This window comes from Neovison vison, chromosome 2 (assembly GCF_020171115.1).
Source record: "Neovison vison isolate M4711 chromosome 2, ASM_NN_V1, whole genome shotgun sequence".
Taxonomy (NCBI): domain Eukaryota; kingdom Metazoa; phylum Chordata; class Mammalia; order Carnivora; family Mustelidae; genus Neogale; species Neogale vison.
In genome coordinates, this window is record NC_058092.1 from 69,116,213 (window position 1) to 69,136,320 (window position 20,108).

At 32.8% G+C, this 20,108-nt stretch overlaps 1 protein-coding gene across 35 annotated transcripts in view; it reads left to right on the forward strand.

The window, feature by feature from the left end:
- The window catches only part of ADGRL2 (adhesion G protein-coupled receptor L2), a 613,413-nt gene that overhangs the window by 582,750 nt on the left and 10,555 nt on the right, over nt 1-20,108 (forward strand). For 19 of the 35 annotated variants that reach the window (XM_044238562.1, XM_044238560.1, XM_044238559.1 and 16 more), the window contains 9 exons: nt 3,722-3,847; nt 4,119-4,324; nt 5,411-5,584; nt 6,547-6,756; nt 7,697-7,917; nt 9,241-9,307; nt 17,400-17,491; nt 18,313-18,357; nt 19,326-19,494. In XM_044238562.1, the coding sequence (XP_044094497.1) occupies nt 3,722-3,847; nt 4,119-4,324; nt 5,411-5,584; nt 6,547-6,756; nt 7,697-7,917; nt 9,241-9,307; nt 17,400-17,491; nt 18,313-18,357; nt 19,326-19,494 (1,310 nt within the window). The remainder of the gene's footprint in view (nt 1-3,721; nt 3,848-4,118; nt 4,325-5,410; nt 5,585-6,546; nt 6,757-7,696; nt 7,918-9,240; nt 9,308-17,399; nt 17,492-18,312; nt 18,358-19,325; nt 19,495-20,108) is intronic. The other 16 variants (XM_044238561.1, XM_044238553.1, XM_044238564.1 and 13 more) reach the window with 1 other exon arrangement.

The following is a 20,108-nucleotide window of genomic DNA, read 5'->3' on the forward strand; positions in this document are numbered from 1 at the left end:
GTTAAATAGGGATGATGGTCATTAAAGAGGACACTTGTGATTAGCCCTGGGTGTTTTATGTAAGTGATAAATCACTAAATTCTACTCTTGAAATGAGTATCATGCTGTACGTTAACTAACTGGAATTTAAATAAAAATTTGAAGAAATTAAAAATAAAATATTATGTTAAAAAAAGAATTAAGCTGAGTTTGTAGATTGGTTTTGAAAGAAGTTTCACAGATTTATTTACCTGTTGAAGTCTCCCAAATAAGATCTCATATAATTCTCCATTTGTTGTTAGGTCTTCTAATGATGTTCTGTATTTTTCCCATTAATGTCTTGCACTTATAAAAATCAGGTTTATTCTTAGATAACTTGCACTATTTGTTTTTATTGTAAAGTATCTTTTTTAAGGTTACATATTCTAATTGTCTGTTGCTCAGTGTATAGGATCACAGTTGATTTTGCTGATTGCACCCTTGCTAAATTCTTTTACTTCCAATCATATGGAGGCTTTCACAAAATTGCTATGTAGTTAATTATATCTTCTGTAAATAAAAAGTTTGTTTTTTTCTTCAGTCTTTACACCTTTTTTTTCTTTTTTCTTAAAATTTTTTTTTATTTATTTACTTATTTATTTGTGAGAGAGGATTAACAAAAGAGCATGAGCCCTCAAGGGTAGGAGTAGAGGCAGAGGGAGAAGCAGGTTCCCTGCTGAGCAGGGAGCCCAATGGGGCCTCTGTTCCAGGGCCCAGAGATCATCACCTGAGCAGAAGGCAGAACCACATCTTAGTATTGTACCATATTCTGGGTCCTCTCTTTCTTAACTGACACTCTTAACTGACACCTAAGGCCACCCAGGTGTCATACAACTTTTTTCTTGAATTACTGCATTCCTTAGGTCTTTTAGTACAATGCTAATAAATAAAACCTCTAATGGGGGTCTTCCTGGCTTTAGAAAGAATGCTTCTTGAGTTTTTCCACTTTGCCTGTAGATTTGGTTAGATAAAACTTCATCTGATAACAAAACCTTTCCCCAGGCAAAGATTTTTTCTTTTCTTTTATTATTTTGTAAATTGTTTTTAAATTGAATTGGTTTTGGTGTTTGTTTTCTTTTGGTTAATAATTTTTTTGTGTGCTTAATTTCTTAATTTGGTGAATTACATTAATATATTTTCTAATGCCCTTTAGACTTAACCTCAGTTTGTTCAAGATTATACTTAGTGTCCATATAATTTGTTAAACATTTTTACAACCTTTTAATTAATAAGAGAATATTCTGTAAATTTTTCCTTATGCTGTCTTATGCATCAGGATTATACAATGAAATGAGTTGAAAAGCATTCTTTCTGTATTCTGGAACAGTTTTTTAAGATTGAGTATGTATTTAGTTACATTTTATTTTCTGTAATGGTGATAAACTGTTAGAGCTTTTCAATTTTTTTTTTTTTCAGTTTTGTTTCTTGGAAGTTTTCCCTTTTGTCTGTTTTTAAATTTACTTATTTATTGATATAAATTTATTGATTAATATGAGGTTGATTATTGATTGTCTACAAAGATCTGTATTAATGATCCTTTTAAAATTCAAATTATTACTTTTTTTGCTATGGATTTGATTTTTAAGCTTATGTAAATAAATATACATTGACTGAAATTAAAGTTTGATCAGAAATATTTGTTGAACGCAATTAACTCTTTGGGGGGGTGCCTGGGTGGTTCAGTCAGTTCAGCATCTGTCTTTGACTCAGGTCATGATCTTAGGAACCTGGGATGGAGCCCCCACATCAGCTCCCTGCTCAGTGCAGAGTCTACTTCTCCCTCTCCCTCTTGTTCTCAAATTAATAAATAAAATCTTTAAAAAGAAATTAACTCTTTGTACGTATATGTCTATATCTGGAACTTTTCATGAAAACTCAAAAGATTTCAGTTTTTTACCCTGTCTTCTGTCTTGCTTTAAGAAAAGTTAGGAATTGGAAAAAAAGAGAAAAGTTAATAACTGAGAGTCTCTTTCAGTGTAAAAAGAGTGAGGCATACATTAGATGTATATTTTTCTCTTTTCTTCCCCTACTTTTCCTTCTTCCCACACACATGGGATCTGATATGATGAATGAAGATCACCTACCTACCCACCTGCTTAATATTTCTAAGCGTAAACCAATAAAATAAATATTTTAACCAGCTTCTGCAGCTTATAGAATTCTAAGATTTGTGTAACTCTCATTATAAATTTGTATTTTAGGTGCTTGACACATGAAAATCTTAAAATGTTCTGATTTCATAGATAAAACTAAATCTATGTGTAGTTTACACAACAAATTTATGAAAGATTTAGAAGAATAAATTATTATCCAAAAGCTACTATAATAGTATAAGTTCTTATCTGTAAAAGGAAAGGAGGTGGATGAATTAATCATATCTCTGTATGTGTGTGTGTCTACAAACACATATACTCATCTTTGTCTATGTATGGAAATAGCTATACAAAAATATATACCAGTAGAGTGAAGTTCAGAGAAAAATGTATGAACTGTATGTATTGAATTATTTAAAAAGTATGTGTTACTTTTAAAAATTCTAATATATGAAACTAATGAATTTTGTATATAATTCCTGTCATTTCATCAATAAAACGGCATAATCTTATTACTAATATAAAATAGTTGACTTTAGCAGAAACAATAGTACTTTTCCATTCTTTTTAAAAATTATGTGAATATGATGAATATTGATGTAAAGTATTATAATCTTTATTAGAATTATAGTAGATATGTTTATATTGATGACTATTAAATTATATGTGTGTTTGTGTGTATGGAAAAAAAGTTTAACATTGGTCTTGTTGATTAGGTTAATGTTCTTAGTGTTATATGTCAGCTTGTTTGCCTTTCCATGAATTTTTGAACTTTGGAATATTAAGTACAGTAGTTGAGTAAACTTTTACTATAAAGGCCCAAATAATAAATGTCCTAGGCCACATGGTCTGAGTTGCAAACGCTTACCGGACATTGTAGCACCCAAGCAGCCATAAAGAATGTGTAAACGAGCATACATGGATGTATTTTAGTAAAAACTTTATTTACAGGAAAAGATGACAGGACAGATTTGGCACACAGGGCCTGTTTTGCCCAACTTAAATATGTAAACATTTCTAGTAACTAGTGAGAATTAATGGGAGGTTTTAACATAATGCCAGACATTTTCTCCTAAAATGTTGTGCTGGTCTCACCATGTTTAGAAATCAGAGAAAATCAAGTATTGCAAAATTGAGCTATGCAATCTCATTATCTATTAAAATGTATCCTATGCAAAGAAATAAATGTATACATTAATAAAGGCACTCAGATTTATGCTTCATATTTCATTTTGCTATTGTCAAGGAATGTTCATTGAAAAGTTATTTAATGTACAGAGCCAAAAAACTCATTTTGAAACAGGTTTATTTTTAATATAAATGAAACTTTGAAAGTTGTGCGCTTTCAGCTCATACACCATTAGTATTCCTAGGGTAAATGTCTGGAATTAGTTGATGACAAAAGATACAAAACTATGAAAAAATGTTAAAATTATTATATAAAAATTTTTAGAGTCGTCAAGGTTTATTTAGTTATTTAGTTCATGATTTTATTGAAATGTAACAGTAAAGTTTTATAAGTAGAAAAAAAAGAAGCAGTGGTTTTCATGCAATTATCATTTGCCTCTTTGTAGTTTAAAGAATGCCCTTTTCTTCTTCCCCTCATCCAGTTCTGGAAGTTGCAGTACTCAGTACCGAAGGACAGGTTCAAGACTTTAAATTTCCTCTGGGCATCAAAGGCGCGGGCAGCTCAATCCAGCTCTCTGCAAATACTGTCAAACAGAACAGCAGGAATGGTAAGAGAGAGCAGAGTCTTTTAAAAATTGATAGGTTTTTTGTTCATTTAAATCTATTAACCCTAAAATGCCAACTATTTGACTCCTAATGTAACAATGCTGCTTACCATTTAAAATCAGATTTAAAATAATGCTTTCCTCTTTCCCAAGAAACTTAATCTAGACAGGGTCCATAAGGACTTTTTTTCCCTTTTATTCTTACTTGAATGTATTTTATTTTATTCCTAAGCATATTTCCTGGAAAGGCATATGACTACTTTTACCTTCCTAGGGCTTGCAAAGTTGGTGTTCATCATTTACCGGAGTTTGGGACAGTTTCTTAGTACAGAAAATGCAACCATAAAACTGGGTGCGGACTTTATTGGTCGGAATAGCACAATTGCAGTGAATTCCCACGTCATTTCCGTTTCACTCAATAAAGAATCCAGCCGAGTCTACTTGACAGATCCTGTGCTTTTTACCCTGCCACACATTGATGTAAGTTCTATGTGCTGATGAAGTAGTGGAAGGTTATAAAACCAGTGAGGAAAGAACGCAAAACTGGACATGCTGGGGATGGGGAGAGAGGGAATGGGAAGATGGCAGAGAGGAGAGGAAAGACCTTTCCATTTGAATTTCAAACGTTGGATTAGGTCAGACATAAGTTTATTTAAGTCTGTGAACATAAAATTAAATGAGCCTGGTTCAGTGATTATTAGAACTTAAGTGTATTCTTAATGAAAGCTAATTCAGTAATCAACAGGAAAATGTAAATGACTGTAATTTGTTTTAGAATGAAAATTAACTCTTACCTTAACAGCAGGATAACCGAACGTTAACTCTTAGGACTCTGCCTTTGTGGCAGACCTTTTTGTTTTTGTTTTTGTTCTTTTTGACTTTACTGATCCTGTGGAACACAATTGTTATCAAGCATTGGGTTTTTAAAAATCTAGGCTTGAAGACGTGATTTCTCTGTAGTGCCTTAGAATGAAGTTGGTAGTTAAATTATTGCACTGTGTTGGAAGATTGCAGGATTTTGGCTTCTGTTATAAGCAGAATGAATAAGTGCCCACAGACAGCCCAAGTGTATCTCCAGAATCGGCAAAGAAAAAAAAAATTCGTGCAGCCATTCTCTTACATCTGCTGCAGTTGGTTCACTCTCTTAAAAACCCTGATGTTGCTAACATGTCACTTAGAATAAAAATGGGCCCCAAATCGATTTTAAAACACTTGATCCTTATAGAATTTTCTCAGGACAAATTCATGGGTGTCATTTTGTCAGAAAAGAAAAAAAAAATGATTCCAATGTACCATCAGTATGTAAAATCATAAGATGGAAATTGTAATTGTGTAAAATGGGTCTTTGGTAATTTGGAGTACACTTTAGAATGTTTCGGACTATAAAACCCCTTTTAAGTTAGATATCTGCCTTGTATAACATAGTCTACAATTTTGCTGATGAAAAACTTTATAGTCCGAAACATGCAAAGTTTAATCTAAATTACCTTTTACACATATTAAACAATTGCTATTGCCATCTTAGAGTGTAAAATCCTAATTTTATCTTGTCATTTTATTTCCCAGCCTGACAATTATTTCAATGCAAACTGCTCCTTCTGGAACTACTCAGAAAGAACTATGATGGGATATTGGTCTACCCAGGGCTGCAAGCTGGTTGACACTAATAAAACCCGTACAACGTGTGCATGCAGCCACCTAACCAATTTTGCAATTCTCATGGCCCACAGGGAAATTGCAGTAAGTATTTGCACTTCTAATTAGTAGCAGAGAAAAACCTCAGGAGATTCAAAACAGCTTTATAATAGTCCCTTCTTTGGGTGCTTATCGTAACTAAAAAGCAAACAAAGTAGTGTGGATTTCTAAATGTCATTACCCTGTCCGTATATTTTTTGAACGCCTTGGCACTCAATTTATTGTTACTTCTCAAAATCATGTGCTTTGCAGATTCATTCTAAATTTTTCTCCTTTGGGCAGGTGTTTAGCAGAGGCAGTCGGGGATTTAAAAAATGAATAGCGATGGGTCCTACAAAAGAGACCGAGGGATCTAAAATTGAACACACTCTCTTCATCTGGAATGTTTGAATCTTGTTTTACAGCTTTTGTTTTAAGTTTTTCTCACAACTTTGTACACTGTGCAGAACTGCAGATTTTAAAGGTCAGGATAGCTTCTGGGATGTTTCTTCATATTCCTTTCTGTGATGAAAGGAATGATAGCCAGAAGATAAAAACATTTTAAGAAATAGAGCACAAAAATTCACAGGTCTGTTGTGTATTTGACTCAGTATATAAATAAATATCAAAACTCAAGGGGGAAATGAAAACTTAAAATTTTTTTGTTAGCCAGGAAAGTCATTAAGATACCAGTTATTTTTAATCATAACTGAATATCCTTTATCCTATTATATAAATATCTGGGTTTACGTAGGTAATTATTTCAGCCGTTATTTTGAAATGATAGGATTCTTGCATTATTTTCTAGGTAAAATCTTTCACTTTCTTAGGTCATTCTTTGGATATAAGATAAGAATGATCTGTTATGTGATCAAGTTTTCATTTTAGCTTTGAGCCCTGTTTGAACACATAAGAATATTCATAGAGTTTGGTAGTAAAAGATGAGCTACCATGGTGAAAGCTATCTTAACCTTTTAGTTGAAGCAATGCAGGAATACTAATGTTCCTCATACTATTTTTGTTTTCAGTACAAAGATGGAGTTCACGAATTACTCCTTACAGTCATCACCTGGGTGGGAATTGTCATTTCCCTTGTTTGCCTGGCTATATGCATCTTCACCTTCTGCTTTTTCCGTGGTCTGCAGAGTGACCGCAATACTATTCACAAGAACCTTTGTATCAACCTTTTCATTGCGGAATTTATTTTCCTAATAGGCATTGACAAGACGAAATACATGGTAAGCACCCCTTCAGCTTATCGCCCTTGGATCTCTGACAATTACTATACCAGTTGTGAATCCACACACGATGCCTATATAGATATTTATTTGATCTTGTAACAATAAAGTTGATAATGGTGATCTTGGCAGATAATTTGTAATAAAAGCGTAATCGTAAGGTATTATTATTATGAGCGAACTCATTTCTTGCATCAAGGTGCTTTTGCATTTTTCTGGGTTGTTATTAAGACACGTAATTTGAATAGAAGAGCGCCAGGGACACTGAAATGAAAAGATCCTATTTTTACAGTTTTCATTTTGCTTACATAGTCATTCTGGTCAGTGATCATTTCTTCGTCTTCTGAGCAATTTGTTCATCATCAGGAGGCCTCCGTGTCAGAAATAGTACTTAATCAGTAGTTAATGCTTTACCCTGTATTCATCTGTACCGGGATGAATTTTAAGAATGCTCCGCATATGACAGGAAAAGAATGTTAGGAATTAGATCCAGGGTATTCATCACTAAAGTGAATTTTTAAATTCTGTTACTGAAAAAATAAAAATAATATACTTGGAAACAATTGTTCTAAAGACATATGGAGCAAATAATCTGTAAGTAGATTATTCAGATTTAATAGTGGATAATTGTAGAAAGGAAATTAACATGTATTTTCTTATTTACACTTAATTTTACTAAAAATAGTTGGGTCTCACAGTGATGAACTTTCTAGCACTCCTGCCATTGTGCTCTATTAAGCATTAAACTCTTCAAATTTGTAGTGTTTAGAACTCATTTCCATTTGTTAAAAAAAAATTTTTTTTTAAGAAACATTTACTCTAAATAATGTTGTATTTTAAAGACAATCATGAGCACTGTCAGTGAATATTGCATCATTTTGGGGTGCCCTGCTTATATTCATGTGTTCTCTCTTGGGTTTTTTGTTCTTTTCCTTTCTAGATTGCTTGTCCAATATTTGCAGGACTTTTACACTTTTTCTTTTTGGCCGCTTTTGCTTGGATGTGTCTAGAAGGTGTACAGCTCTACCTGATGTTGGTTGAAGTGTTTGAAAGTGAATATTCAAGGAAGAAATATTATTATGTTGCTGGTTACTTGTTTCCTGCCACCGTGGTTGGGGTTTCAGCTGCTATTGACTATAAGAGCTATGGAACAGAAAAAGCGTAAGTAATTGCAAGCGACCTGAGTGTTTTTCAAGTGAATAATTTTTTAAAGCCTGTTAGCTGTCAGTGAGGGTCCCTGACAGACTAAAATAGCATCTGAAAGCTTTATTGGTAAGAGAATGGGCATGCCGTGCACAAATTACAATCAAGTCTTTTGTAATTTTCTAGGTTCAGAGGATTTGTACTCTGGCAAGGCAGATTCTAAATTATGGACTTTCTTCTTAACACAAAAGATTGACCTGAAACAAATTGAAAAAGTAAATAACTTTTTGGCCTTAGAAAGATATTAAGTAAAAATTCTTCTGAACTTAAAGCATCTGACAGGTTTAACTACTCAGTTTTAACCTAATGCTTCATTAGCTCTCTTTGTGCAGTCGACCCTCTAGCTAACTCTCATTCTGAATTGTGACAGTAGCACATTCCATCCCATATGTTCTACTTTGATAATATTTTGTCAGGCAGTTTAAAAGGATTAAAATAAGTCACTGTCTTTCATTTATAAAAAATATAGATATTTATGGAAAATGACAGAAGGTAGACATAGCCATATTTGTAAGACTTTTATTTGCTAGGAGCATGAATTTGCCTCCCAATTCTGCTTATATTTGCCTTTGATAAAATTAGTTATATAAAGATTCCTTGGACTAAAGAAAGCTTTTTGACTAAACAGATGATGAAAGACAAGTAAAAAAAATTCAGTGGGGATTCAATGTTATATGAAAAATGAACCACTAAGTAAAATCTGTCTTAATAAGTTTATGCATCATTTACTCTAATACTATATGAGTGCTATGCTTTGATTTTTTTTATCTCGTATTCATCCATTCCCAGCTGAGGTATTATATTTATGCTGTGCTGTTTTGAAACAGGCATAACAGCTGAATATTTTGTCTGTTTTGTTTCATAGGGTTAAACACTGTCGCTCAGATATTGATCTGAAAGGCAAATTTTGAAGATAAGAACTTTAAAATGATGAGACCATTTGGAATATTGAGTTTCAAGTTTTCCTTGATATAGTCAGAGGTCTTAAGATTTAGGGATTGGGGTGTAGTGGGGTTTATTGTTTATCCCATACGAGCAGAATAATGAATGCCTTTACCAAATTTAAAACCTGAAATGAAAAACAGTAAGCTGAAGTAAATAAATTACTACTCTTTATATCAAAGCCAACTCAGAATTATTAAAATTGTTCTTAGCCATGACAAATGAATTTTCAAAGGCAGATATAAAGATAGTTTTGTTAGATTTTTAAGAAGTCTAGATTTTTGGTAATGTTGAGGATCCATTGAAGCTATTTAATACATACTCTTCTTTTCATAATAGTTGCTGGCTTCATGTTGATAACTATTTTATATGGAGTTTCATTGGACCAGTTACCTTCATTATTCTGGTAAGCAAACTCTGTTTTCCCTTCATTTTTAGCTTGCTGCTTTTGTAGTGCCACTGAAACAAAGATAACTGGTTTTATTTTTAATTAATCTGTGCATTCAAGGGTTTATAAACATGCCTAACCTACAGGATAAAACTGCGTGTATACCTTAAATGTTATACCATTATTGAGAGTTTATGTACTTGCTGATTGGTCTATTTCAAAAATCCTTTTTCCTCTAAAAAATACTTTTTCTTATCTAATATAGTTTGCTACAATGCATGTCATAATCTAAAAAAAATATGTAAATTATGTTTAGATTGCATGATTCGGGCCTAGTTTAATAATTAGAAAGGAATAACTGAAATGTATAGTGTATTTTGGTTTTGGGTAGTGGAGTTTTTGCTAAGAGTTGTGGTTCAGGAGTTTTGTCTCCAAAATCTGTATATTAGCCCTGTATCAAGTTATGTGCATTTATAAATTAAACGAATGTTTTGTGGAATTGAAAGAACATCAGCTTAATACTTCTTATATTAATTTCCACATAATAATTTAGTGCTTTTAAATAAATGTCCACACCCTAAGCTTTTTAGAGCACAAAAAAATTTTTTAAGCTTAGACTAATAACTGAGTCTTAAATCAATTTTAAACTCAAAAAGAAATAAAGTTACTTTTCAAATGCCAAATAAAAATAATGGTCTTCAAGAAATTTTTTAAAAATAAATTGTTTACCCGTTAAATATAACATGACATAGGTGTTTTTTAACTGCTTACATTATCATTAGCCAACTATTTGAAATATAGTTGAAATAAAAGGATGTAGCTAAAATATTTGGTTTTCGGTATTTAAAACTTTTCACTGAGTTTTAGCATTATGTTGTTACAGATAGATGCTACTGACCATTATAAGATTGAAAGGGAAACATAAGCAAGTTTAAATATTATCTTTTAAATACCTATTTTAAGGACTTTTTAAAAGAAGTGATACACATGAACTTATTAGGATATTTCTGTATTTAACTAGTGTTTCATAAAATTGAGGAGAAAAAATGTAGTAGTTCAAGGAGACTTAAAACCACTTCAAATGTATGTACTTTTGTCTTTAAAATGAATTATACACTTACACAAAGCAAAGGGAAAATTTGAGATGAATGCCTGTATGAATCAAGCCAGTAAATCATTCTCAAGTCTTCCTAGGAAAGCTTATTTCTCACCAGAATTAATCAATCCAAATGATTACTCTCATTTTAGTTCTCGGTTAATTTAAGTTAACATAGCCTAAACCACTCTCAAATTAAATGGTAAACAGCTGAATTGAAGTGGCATGATCCTTAAAGACACACGCTTCTCTTTTTTTCCCCCTGAACCCTTAGCTAATCATATTGATAACTTTGAAAATTATAAAGACCATTTCAGAGATAATCTAATCTATAAAAGTATGTGTTAACTTCTGTTGTACTAGTTTTGTTCATTTCCATCTAAAAATAAATACTGACTTTAGAGTATTAATTTTTTTTTTACTTTAGAGTATTAAAATTTCTTTCACTTGGACAGAAGACATTAATGTTCACATATACTCAGCTTCTAGTAAGAAAAGAAGTGAAGGACATTATATTGCCCATTTACAGTGTGAACCCTACTGTTATTTATTAGTTTTGTCGTCATTGTTCTCCTGTACCCAATCATTTAGGTTGAAATGTGAAGGGCTTTGAGGAATGGTGTTCCCAACTTTAAGGGGGAAAAAAAACCCTACAAAACCCAAACACAGCAAGTAGCTGTTTTGACAATATAGATCCTAGGAGTAATTGTCCTGCAGCTGCTTTGTCCTCTAATTCTCCCGATGCAGAGAGGCAAAGAGTGGTATAGAGGTGTAAAACATCATGCATAACCTAAATTGAGATATATGATTGTTCATGTTTGTCGAATGTTATTATATTTATAACACATAACATCCTTCTGATGAGAAAGGATATTTAAAAGTCAATACAAACACAAATCTTAGTAACATAAATTCCATTATATACTACCCTTTTAAGGAGTACTCTTAGAACAAAAAGTACTCATTACAATTCCCGGAAGGGGATTGTGTTCCTTTTGGAATTTTGCATTTCCAGCTTTTCTGAATTGAAGCCATTTAACTTAGTAATATTAAGTAAGTGTATGCTTTTTATAATGTTCTATGAAGAAAAATAACATGCTCTGGAAGATAAAACTTCTTGCTTCTGTATTTCTATAGACTGTCTTGCCTACAGGCACTAGAGTTATTATATCTATGAGAAAAGTGCTTGTAAGTAATGAGCAGTGGGAAACCATTAGTATGCCTGAAATGGTTTAATGAAAGCTTGGATCATGACACGTCAGGAGCTGTTCTTATCATTTGGACAGCTCCATCTGCATCGTTAATAATTAATTCAGTTCAGTAAGAGTTCAGCTCACACACTCATTTAGAAGTCTTCTTCAGAGAACACCTCTCTGGCTGCTAGTCCCAGGGAGAAATGGGCTTCTGCTCGGCTAAGAGGAAAGATCTGGAGATACAAGTGCAGTTTAGAGTTGCATTTGCTAGGTAGCAAAAGCTCCAGGGAGGACAAAAAGGGTCAGAACATGTGCAGTTCAGTTAGGTTACTTCAGAGTGGTGTTTCTGTTCTTCTGTCTTATCATATCCATGTCAGCACTGCGAGCTGTGGAATGAATTTTAAGCTGCTAAGCTCAGACGGATGTGATTCAATTGAGCAGGTTGATGACTCTAAAGCAAACGGTGCGCTCCCACCATCGTTGGTTCCCTCTGCTTGTTTCCAAGTCCTTTGATTTTCGTGTCCCGGTATGGGTGGGTAGTTGCCTATGCCCTGTCATCAAGCAGCAAATGATACTGGCAGATTATCTGTACTGGAACTCATGAAATTATTATTTTGAGATAAGTGAAAGAGTCTTATTTGTCATTACAAGAGAAGGAGTACCCCATTTGGCAATTAACTCTATTTAGCTGAATAGGAAAATCTGTTTCTTCTGAATCTGCCATCTCTTTCACGTAGAATTCCATTAAGAGATGCCTGTTTACCTGTTTACCTGTGTGTACACACATAAACACACACACAGCAAAGATAAAATCGGATTAATTCCTGGATGAGTTGCTTCATCTCTAAAATTAATCATCAGTGTGGGCGTTAAGCTTGGTGGGTTGGTATTTCGTATGTAACACAGTCCTACAGCTGTACTTACTAGTGACTTCTCTGTGAATGATTGAGTCATGACATGCACTTTCCAGGTTCTTTGTATACAGAGTTGGAACTCCGTCTTTTTCCTTTCTCACTGATGCGTAATGCCTTTCAACCTATCCCAAAATATGTACTCTGTTTAAGGTTACTGGTATTCAAGTTGGAAAGAAAGAAACAAAAAAAGCAAGTGGACAAAAAGTGGTTGCATTGGAATTTGAGGGGAGAAGAGCAGCACTCGGACGATAGAGACATTCTTCTCTCCCTGGCTTTTTGCCTGCTTTCCAGGAAGAAATAGGAGAAATTCCTTTGATGGTTGGGATTTCTTTTATTTTTTAAATGCATACCAAATGCAGGAAAATAAATTGAGAGGAAATAAAAGTGAGGAGAAAGAGATCACTTACTCTAATTAGAAAAGAAAAGAAAAAAAAAAAAAGCAGCAGCAGCAGCCCAGAAGTTTATGTCTGGAAAGAGCCATTTGTGTTATGGGGAAAATGCAAAGAAGGAACAAGTCAGATTTGCAATCAGTAATTCATTTGAAACTAACTTTTTATTGCCTGTGACTGTTTGGAATGATAGACTTAATCAAAGATATTTCTATTTGCCCTTCGATTTCTTGTTCTGATTCCCTTAGTCACTTTTTAAGAGAATGGCAAAGAAGAGAGGGAAAAAAATATTTTACTCTACAGAATCATGACTCTTATGAAGTGTTATCACCTCTGAAAAAGATCACAGCCAACAATATTTTTTCTATGAAAATTTATGTGTATTTTTTAGCACTGGAGAGAAAGAAAGAACTCTAAAACTTCCTTTTAAAAAATTGTTTACATTTCAGGATTTATTCTATTTAATTCCAGAAAGCATTTTACTGTCATACATATTGGTGATAACATATTAAGATATTCAATACCTAAATGACATAAGTATCTTTTTCATTATTTTAGTAAGACTAATAAACACATTATCAGTGAAATTTTTTTTTAAAGATTTTATTTATTTATTTGACAGAGATCACAAGTAGGCAGAGAAGCGGGCAGAGAAAGAGGAGGAAGCAGGCTCCCTACTGAGCAGAGAGCCCCATGTAGAGCTCAGTCCTAGGACCCTGGGGCCATGACCTGAGCCAAAGGCAGAGGCTTTAACCCACTGAGCCACCCAGGCGCCCAAATCAGTGAAGTTTTTAATGTGGATTTGGGGAAAAGAAAAGTACCTTGTGTTTAGCTTTTTTTTTTTTTTTTCCCTGTTGTGTTTTATGGTTTATAGTATGTCTTGTGTGCTTTTTTTCATAATTAGTTTTTCTTGAAATGATGGTATTTTTGTCCTGTTGAAGACACCATTGCTTCATTATTTGTATATTTTCAAGTTGTATTTCGAAGTCTAAATTAGTATTGGATTTAACTATAAATTTCTTGGCAACTTAAATTTTAGAGTGCTAATCATAATTCTTCTGTTTGGTTTTTTAAATTGGAGAAATCACAGATATTCGTGAAACAATTTGAGTGCAAAAATCTGTGGTTTTATGATTATTTTTCTACTATTTTAATTGTTTTTTTAAAAGATTCTCTTTTAAAACATCTTTTGAAACATTCAATTCTACTAAGTTAGAAATGACAGTCCTTTTTTGGACTCAATTATGAGTTTGTGTGATGTTTAGTTATGTGAGTGGAACACAAACAGGTTTGAGAAAACAGAACTAACTGTTAAACATACTGTTTGTCTACTGGGAGTAGGAGTGTGTGGACATTTTAGTCATTTGCTGATCATGGGATAGTAGTGTTTAACAAAGAAATAGAGAATTCATTATTCTAGCAAGTCGATCAGGTAGAAATCATTTGAAGAGCACATCCCTTATGTTCAGAATTTCCTTGAGGCTGTATTTTGTATATGAATTTATTATTTATCTTCAACTCACTCATCTCTGAGTGATTTCTAAAATGCATGACTCTTTCTAGATGTAGAATCTTTTTTTTTTTTTTTAATAAAAAACTAGTACGTTTTTGCTTTGCTAGGAGAGACTCTTACTTTTCTCACCAGAATAAACTGGTTAATTCTATCTGTAAAGTTGCTCGACTATGGAGCCATCACAAAGTGTATTAAATCCCAGCACTGATATTATAGCACCTAAGTAATCTCTGGCAAGGTACTTAACATCTTAGAATGTAAACTGACTCTCCAAGTGCTTCCTGTTACCTCTGGACATAGGATTATTATAAGTGAATGTACTATATTTGTAACTAGAAAGAAGAACCTAACGCATATATAATGTTAACAATCCTCAGTAGAGTGATACGAGAGGAAGGAGAGAAGAGGTATCTATCTACCAGGTTGTTTTTTAAGGATTAAATAAGATAGGCTTTCTGTTCACATTCAACTTGGTTAATTCTTAGTCTTAAAAAAAAGAAAGAAAGAAAGAAATGGCTTTGTATCACATTTAAATTTAATTCTGTTCTTCAGTGGGTGAACTCCATTTCCATTTCAGTTTTATTTGAAAATGTGTTAGTTCTGAAGTAACTATTTTACTTCAGAATTTTAACATGGTCATCTTCATTGAAAAATGTTGGTATGTGTTCATCTTCAAGATTTCACATTTTGTACTCCTTTTCTTTTCATAACATAATACCTTATACATCCACATTTTTCCAAATTCGCATTCTTTATTTTCTTGTAGTTTTTACATTATACAATTTTACAAAGAAGTTGTATAACTTTTTCCTTCCTGGAGTGTACTACCACTACTATTTATTCCTGAGGGGTAATTAACATGCTTAGAAAGTGATGAACACCAAATTGTGGCCCTATATGTTTTATGAAATTGTACAAGAAAAGGAAGGGGGAATAAATAACCCAAAGTCCAGAATTACGGAGTGAAAGAAAGAAATGGTTATATTACGACATTCAAAAGGAAGGGTCCAGAAGTTTAAAGGATTTTAAATCTGAATCTACAAGGCAGCTTTTTTCCCCTAAGAGTTGCATCAGTGTTTATTTGCATTTTGTTTGGATTGTTTTTAGAATATTTGGAGATCTTATTTGTAACCATTCTCTAATTTTACTAGTTAAGACCTAGTGTTGCATAAAATAAAAAGTAAAAACACTGTTGATTTTGCCTTTAAAAAATTAGAGATGTACTGTACCATCATCTTTAGAAACTAAGTCAGCTATTTACTGTCCTATCAGAAGGATCTCCCTAACTTTTCAAAAGTAGAAATTGTATCTTACGTGCAATACAATAGGCACATTCTTGTATGGAGCAGTAAGGCCAATACATATTAGTTGAATGAATTGCATTATATTATAATATCTCTGAAAATGTAAACATTTATTTATATGTGACCACCTGGAATAATCATTAGAATATAAAGCTAGTGTTTCTACATATTTGTTTGCTTTTTCTCTGGACAAGTTTTTTAATAAGTTCATGTTTAAGTAGGTGTTTTAAACAGAGAGTTTCTTTTGTCCCTCTTTTGTTAATATTAAGTAATTAACATGAAACAATAGAATGCTATCTGCCAACACTTGCAAATTATACCCATTGACCTCATTTTATCCCTTAAGAGGAAATTCTACATCTAAGAGAAACAATAAGGCACAGTTGACAAAATGAGTGATAAACAGCTTAGATGAAAGCCTTCACTGTGTTCCTAAACTCCTCATTAGGAACGACTTGGAAATTTTATTTATTGCCCTATATAAACTTTCCTAATTACAAAATCAGAAGTAGTGATGAATGAGTAAAACAGCATTATCATTTTATCAGATGGTATTGTGACTCAGTAAAAGTGATCATCTTACTATAACAAAATTATGTTGAATGTTTACCACCAAGGAATTGCCTTTGTCCCTATTTGTTCTTTCCTGAATACACCATCGGGGCTTGCACTGTCTAAGCCAAGTAAAGCTCACAAAATATAATTTTGTTTTGTCTTTTTAAAAGTAATAATCGGGAGTAAATAAAATGTCAAAGAAATCCAGGAGTGATCAGGCTTATTTCTGTTTTTAGAGCGTAAAAATGGAACTGCCTTCCCTCTGTCCGGCATTCTGCTAGGTTTCTGTACAACCAAATGCAAAATTGCAAACATTATCTCTCTCCAGTCAAAACATGTCTTTTCTTCTCAGTTCACTCATGTTGACCTCCCAAACCTTCCTTCCATGTCTGGTTCCATCTTCCCTCTTTTTGCTTTTGTTTGCACCTAGATTCTTTACACAGCTCAGTGTTTAGAGGGACTCAAAGCAGCCTTTCTTCAGAATTTACCTACGCCCATTCATCAGAGAGGCATAAGAACAAAAGGACTGATGGCTTTTAACCATTTAGTAGCAAATATATAAATATTTTAAAAGTTTGTCTTTCTGGAACTAATAAATATTTTTCATGTATTTTTTCATAATTTTTCATATATTTTATTTCATTTGATTCTCACAATTACCTTACAAATAGATCATACAAATGTGATTATCTTTCTCTAATCAGTCAAAATCAAAAGCTAGACTCTTAGCTAAGTCTTAGGGTCCCAAATCCCACAGTCCTTGTAAGCTACATGATGTAAATGTCCCTTCTGAAGAATTCACTTCAGTGTTTCCATTGGATGGCTTTTAGGCCCTGGAGTACCTCTAGCTAAAGAAACTAATTTAGATTTTCTAATTTATTTAATCATCACCACATGATGCTGATTTAATGAGGTTGTAATTTCATGTCAAATGATCTATTAAAAAAAATCGATCATACATAGCTGGAGTATTTTTTATTTAGACTCCACTTGATCATTGCCTATGTAAAACTGAGTCAGTGAATGTCTACTATATACTCATGTCATTGATATTTAGCTGCATTAACTCATTAAGTGTATTTGCAAAACTTGCTCATTTTTATACTCTGTGGTTACAGTGGTCTAATTCTTTATTTGTTGTAACAGCTAAATATTATCTTCCTGGTGATCACATTATGCAAAATGGTGAAGCACTCAAACACTTTGAAACCAGATTCTAGCAGGTTGGAAAACATTAAGTAAGTATTTAGTATTTTAATTTTCGTGCTTGACAAACTAAGTAAAAGATACCCTCCACTGAGAATACATAAATGCTTTCCTTCAACTGTAGAAATTATTCAGAATGAAGTTTTACTGATCAAGGTTGAGTCTCACTGTTAACCATGTCACAGACATTGGTCAAAAATTAGATAATGATTTCTGTCTTGATCTAGAGCCAAGAAATTGTTTCAGTGGCTTTATGGAAATTCCGTATCACTGTAGCAGTTTCATTTAAATTTAAAATGCAGTTCAAAATGATGTTGCTGTTTGCATGGCTGATATGATGATATTAAGTTTGTTTTGTTAAATGACTTTTTTGATTTAAGGATTCTGAGCAGTTTCTACTTCTAATCTTGTTTTCCTAAGATAATTTACTCTATTACTATTGTTAACTTGGAGATTATCTGTTGTTTTTCATGATAATTGAAGAAATGTTTACTTTATTTCAATATTGAATAAAAACTACAATATCCTATCAATGGCAAATGCTATCTAATTAAATGATTGATAGCTATTGATTCATTAAGTCATTTATGGAAGGATTTTCAGAGTTATCTTTTAGATAGGAGTTAATTTAAGATTTGAGGAGGTATTATTCAAGCTGGTTATAATGTGAAAAATATTTGTAATGTAAAAAATGGCAGATCTATAGTAAAGGTAATTTTTCTTTTAAAAAATTAGATGTTTTAGATAGGTTAGTGCCAGCTTCATTGCATGTTGCATGGTAAGAGAGAGAGCTAATCTTTAGCATCTCTCTCTTTTCTTCCTTTTCCTCTTTCTGTCTTCTCATCTACACCAGTAATTACCGTGTTTGTGATGGCTACTATAATACGGACTTACCTGGGTAAGGTAGAACCCTACATTAACAAATTTATGGCATGATTTATATTTTTTACAAATCCGTCAATATCATGAATTGCCCTTAATTTTTATAGTTATTTTGGAATATCTAATTTGCTGTAGTATTTTAAAACTATAATATGCCTTTATTTTTTAATTGCTTGCCTCTGCATTTTGACTTTCTTAATTTTGACTAATTTATAAAATATATAAATGCTTTCTTATTACTTTCTATTTTAATTCTGTCTAATAATTTTGTTTCTCTTTTCTGCTTATAATGCTTTCTAGCTATGAAGATAATAAGCCATTTATCAAGTAAGATCATTAGTTAGACATGGAATGCACTGACTTTAAATCCTTTCCATTCCGTCCTATTTTCTACAGTTCTTTTCTCCTTAAGCTATTCATGATGAAATCTCTCCAAAATTATTTTATTTTGAAGTTGTTCTCATATTTTTGTCCCATTTCAGCGAGGCTTCTTCATGCTTTAGTTAAAATACCTTAGGCTCACCTAAGATCAGTTTATTAGAATCTGCAGTTTAGGTGTGAAGTGATTATCTGCCATTTAACCTTTCTGTATGTGTCACATTATTCAGTGTCATGAGTGCACCACAGGGATAAAAAGACAGGAGTAAACTCATTAAGGACTCCTTAATTTCTTTGACTAAAATGCACATAAAAGACAATAAAGTCACGGGGGATGTTTTACACCTTGTATTTTAATATAGTTCTGATACCTTGTTAATGCTGGAGTAAGAAAAGGTCATACCTGCTGTTGCTGTTTTCACTGGAGGCTGCAGTACTAAATGCTATTGTTCTTTCTCTAATCAATGAAAGGTTAAAGCCAAAATGCTGTTGAATTTGAATGTGAACATAGAGAAAGTCAACCGCTACTACTGATATGTTGATATTTAAGTGTGATGTGGTGTTCTCTCATTGGACTTGTTAATAAAATTCACTTTATTTTTTCAGGTCTTGGGTGCTTGGCGCTTTTGCTCTCCTATGTCTTCTTGGCCTAACCTGGTCATTTGGGTTGCTTTTTATTAATGAGGAGACTATTGTGATGGCATATCTCTTCACCATCTTTAATGCTTTCCAGGGAGTGTTCATTTTCATCTTTCACTGTGCTCTCCAAAAGAAAGTAAGTGAAGACACCTACGGATTCTAGTTGTTTGTTCTTTGGTTTGAAAATCAGAGATGAAATGGAGACGATTTTACAATTTTACAGCTGACATATTATGAAATAGAATCATTTTTAATCATAAATTAATTGTCACACATGTCTGGAAATTCAGGCTTCACATATAAAATAAGTCAATACCAATCATCTTTTTGGATCTCACTTTGAAAATATTAGACACTGATGTTAAGATTTCTTCTTTGCTAGTGGGGTCTACAAACATGCTTTGTGCAAACGGTATATAAGACGGGGGCCCCTTGGTGGCTCAGTGGCTCAGTTGGTTAAGTGTTGCCTTCGGCTCAGGTCATGATCCCAGGGTCCTGGGATCGAGTCCTGCATTGGGCTCCTGGCTCTACAGAGAGCATGCTTCTCCTTCTGCCTCTGCCTCTGCCTCTCTCTCTCTCTCATGAAAAAATAACTAAAATCTTAAAAAAATATATATATATATACAAGATTTTTTAAAAAGGTTAAATAATCTCATTTTTTGCTTGATGAAGGGAATGCAGTGTTTCAAAACGAAATTGAACATAAGGATAAATGACCTTGATTTTAAAAGCACCAGACATACAAAAAAT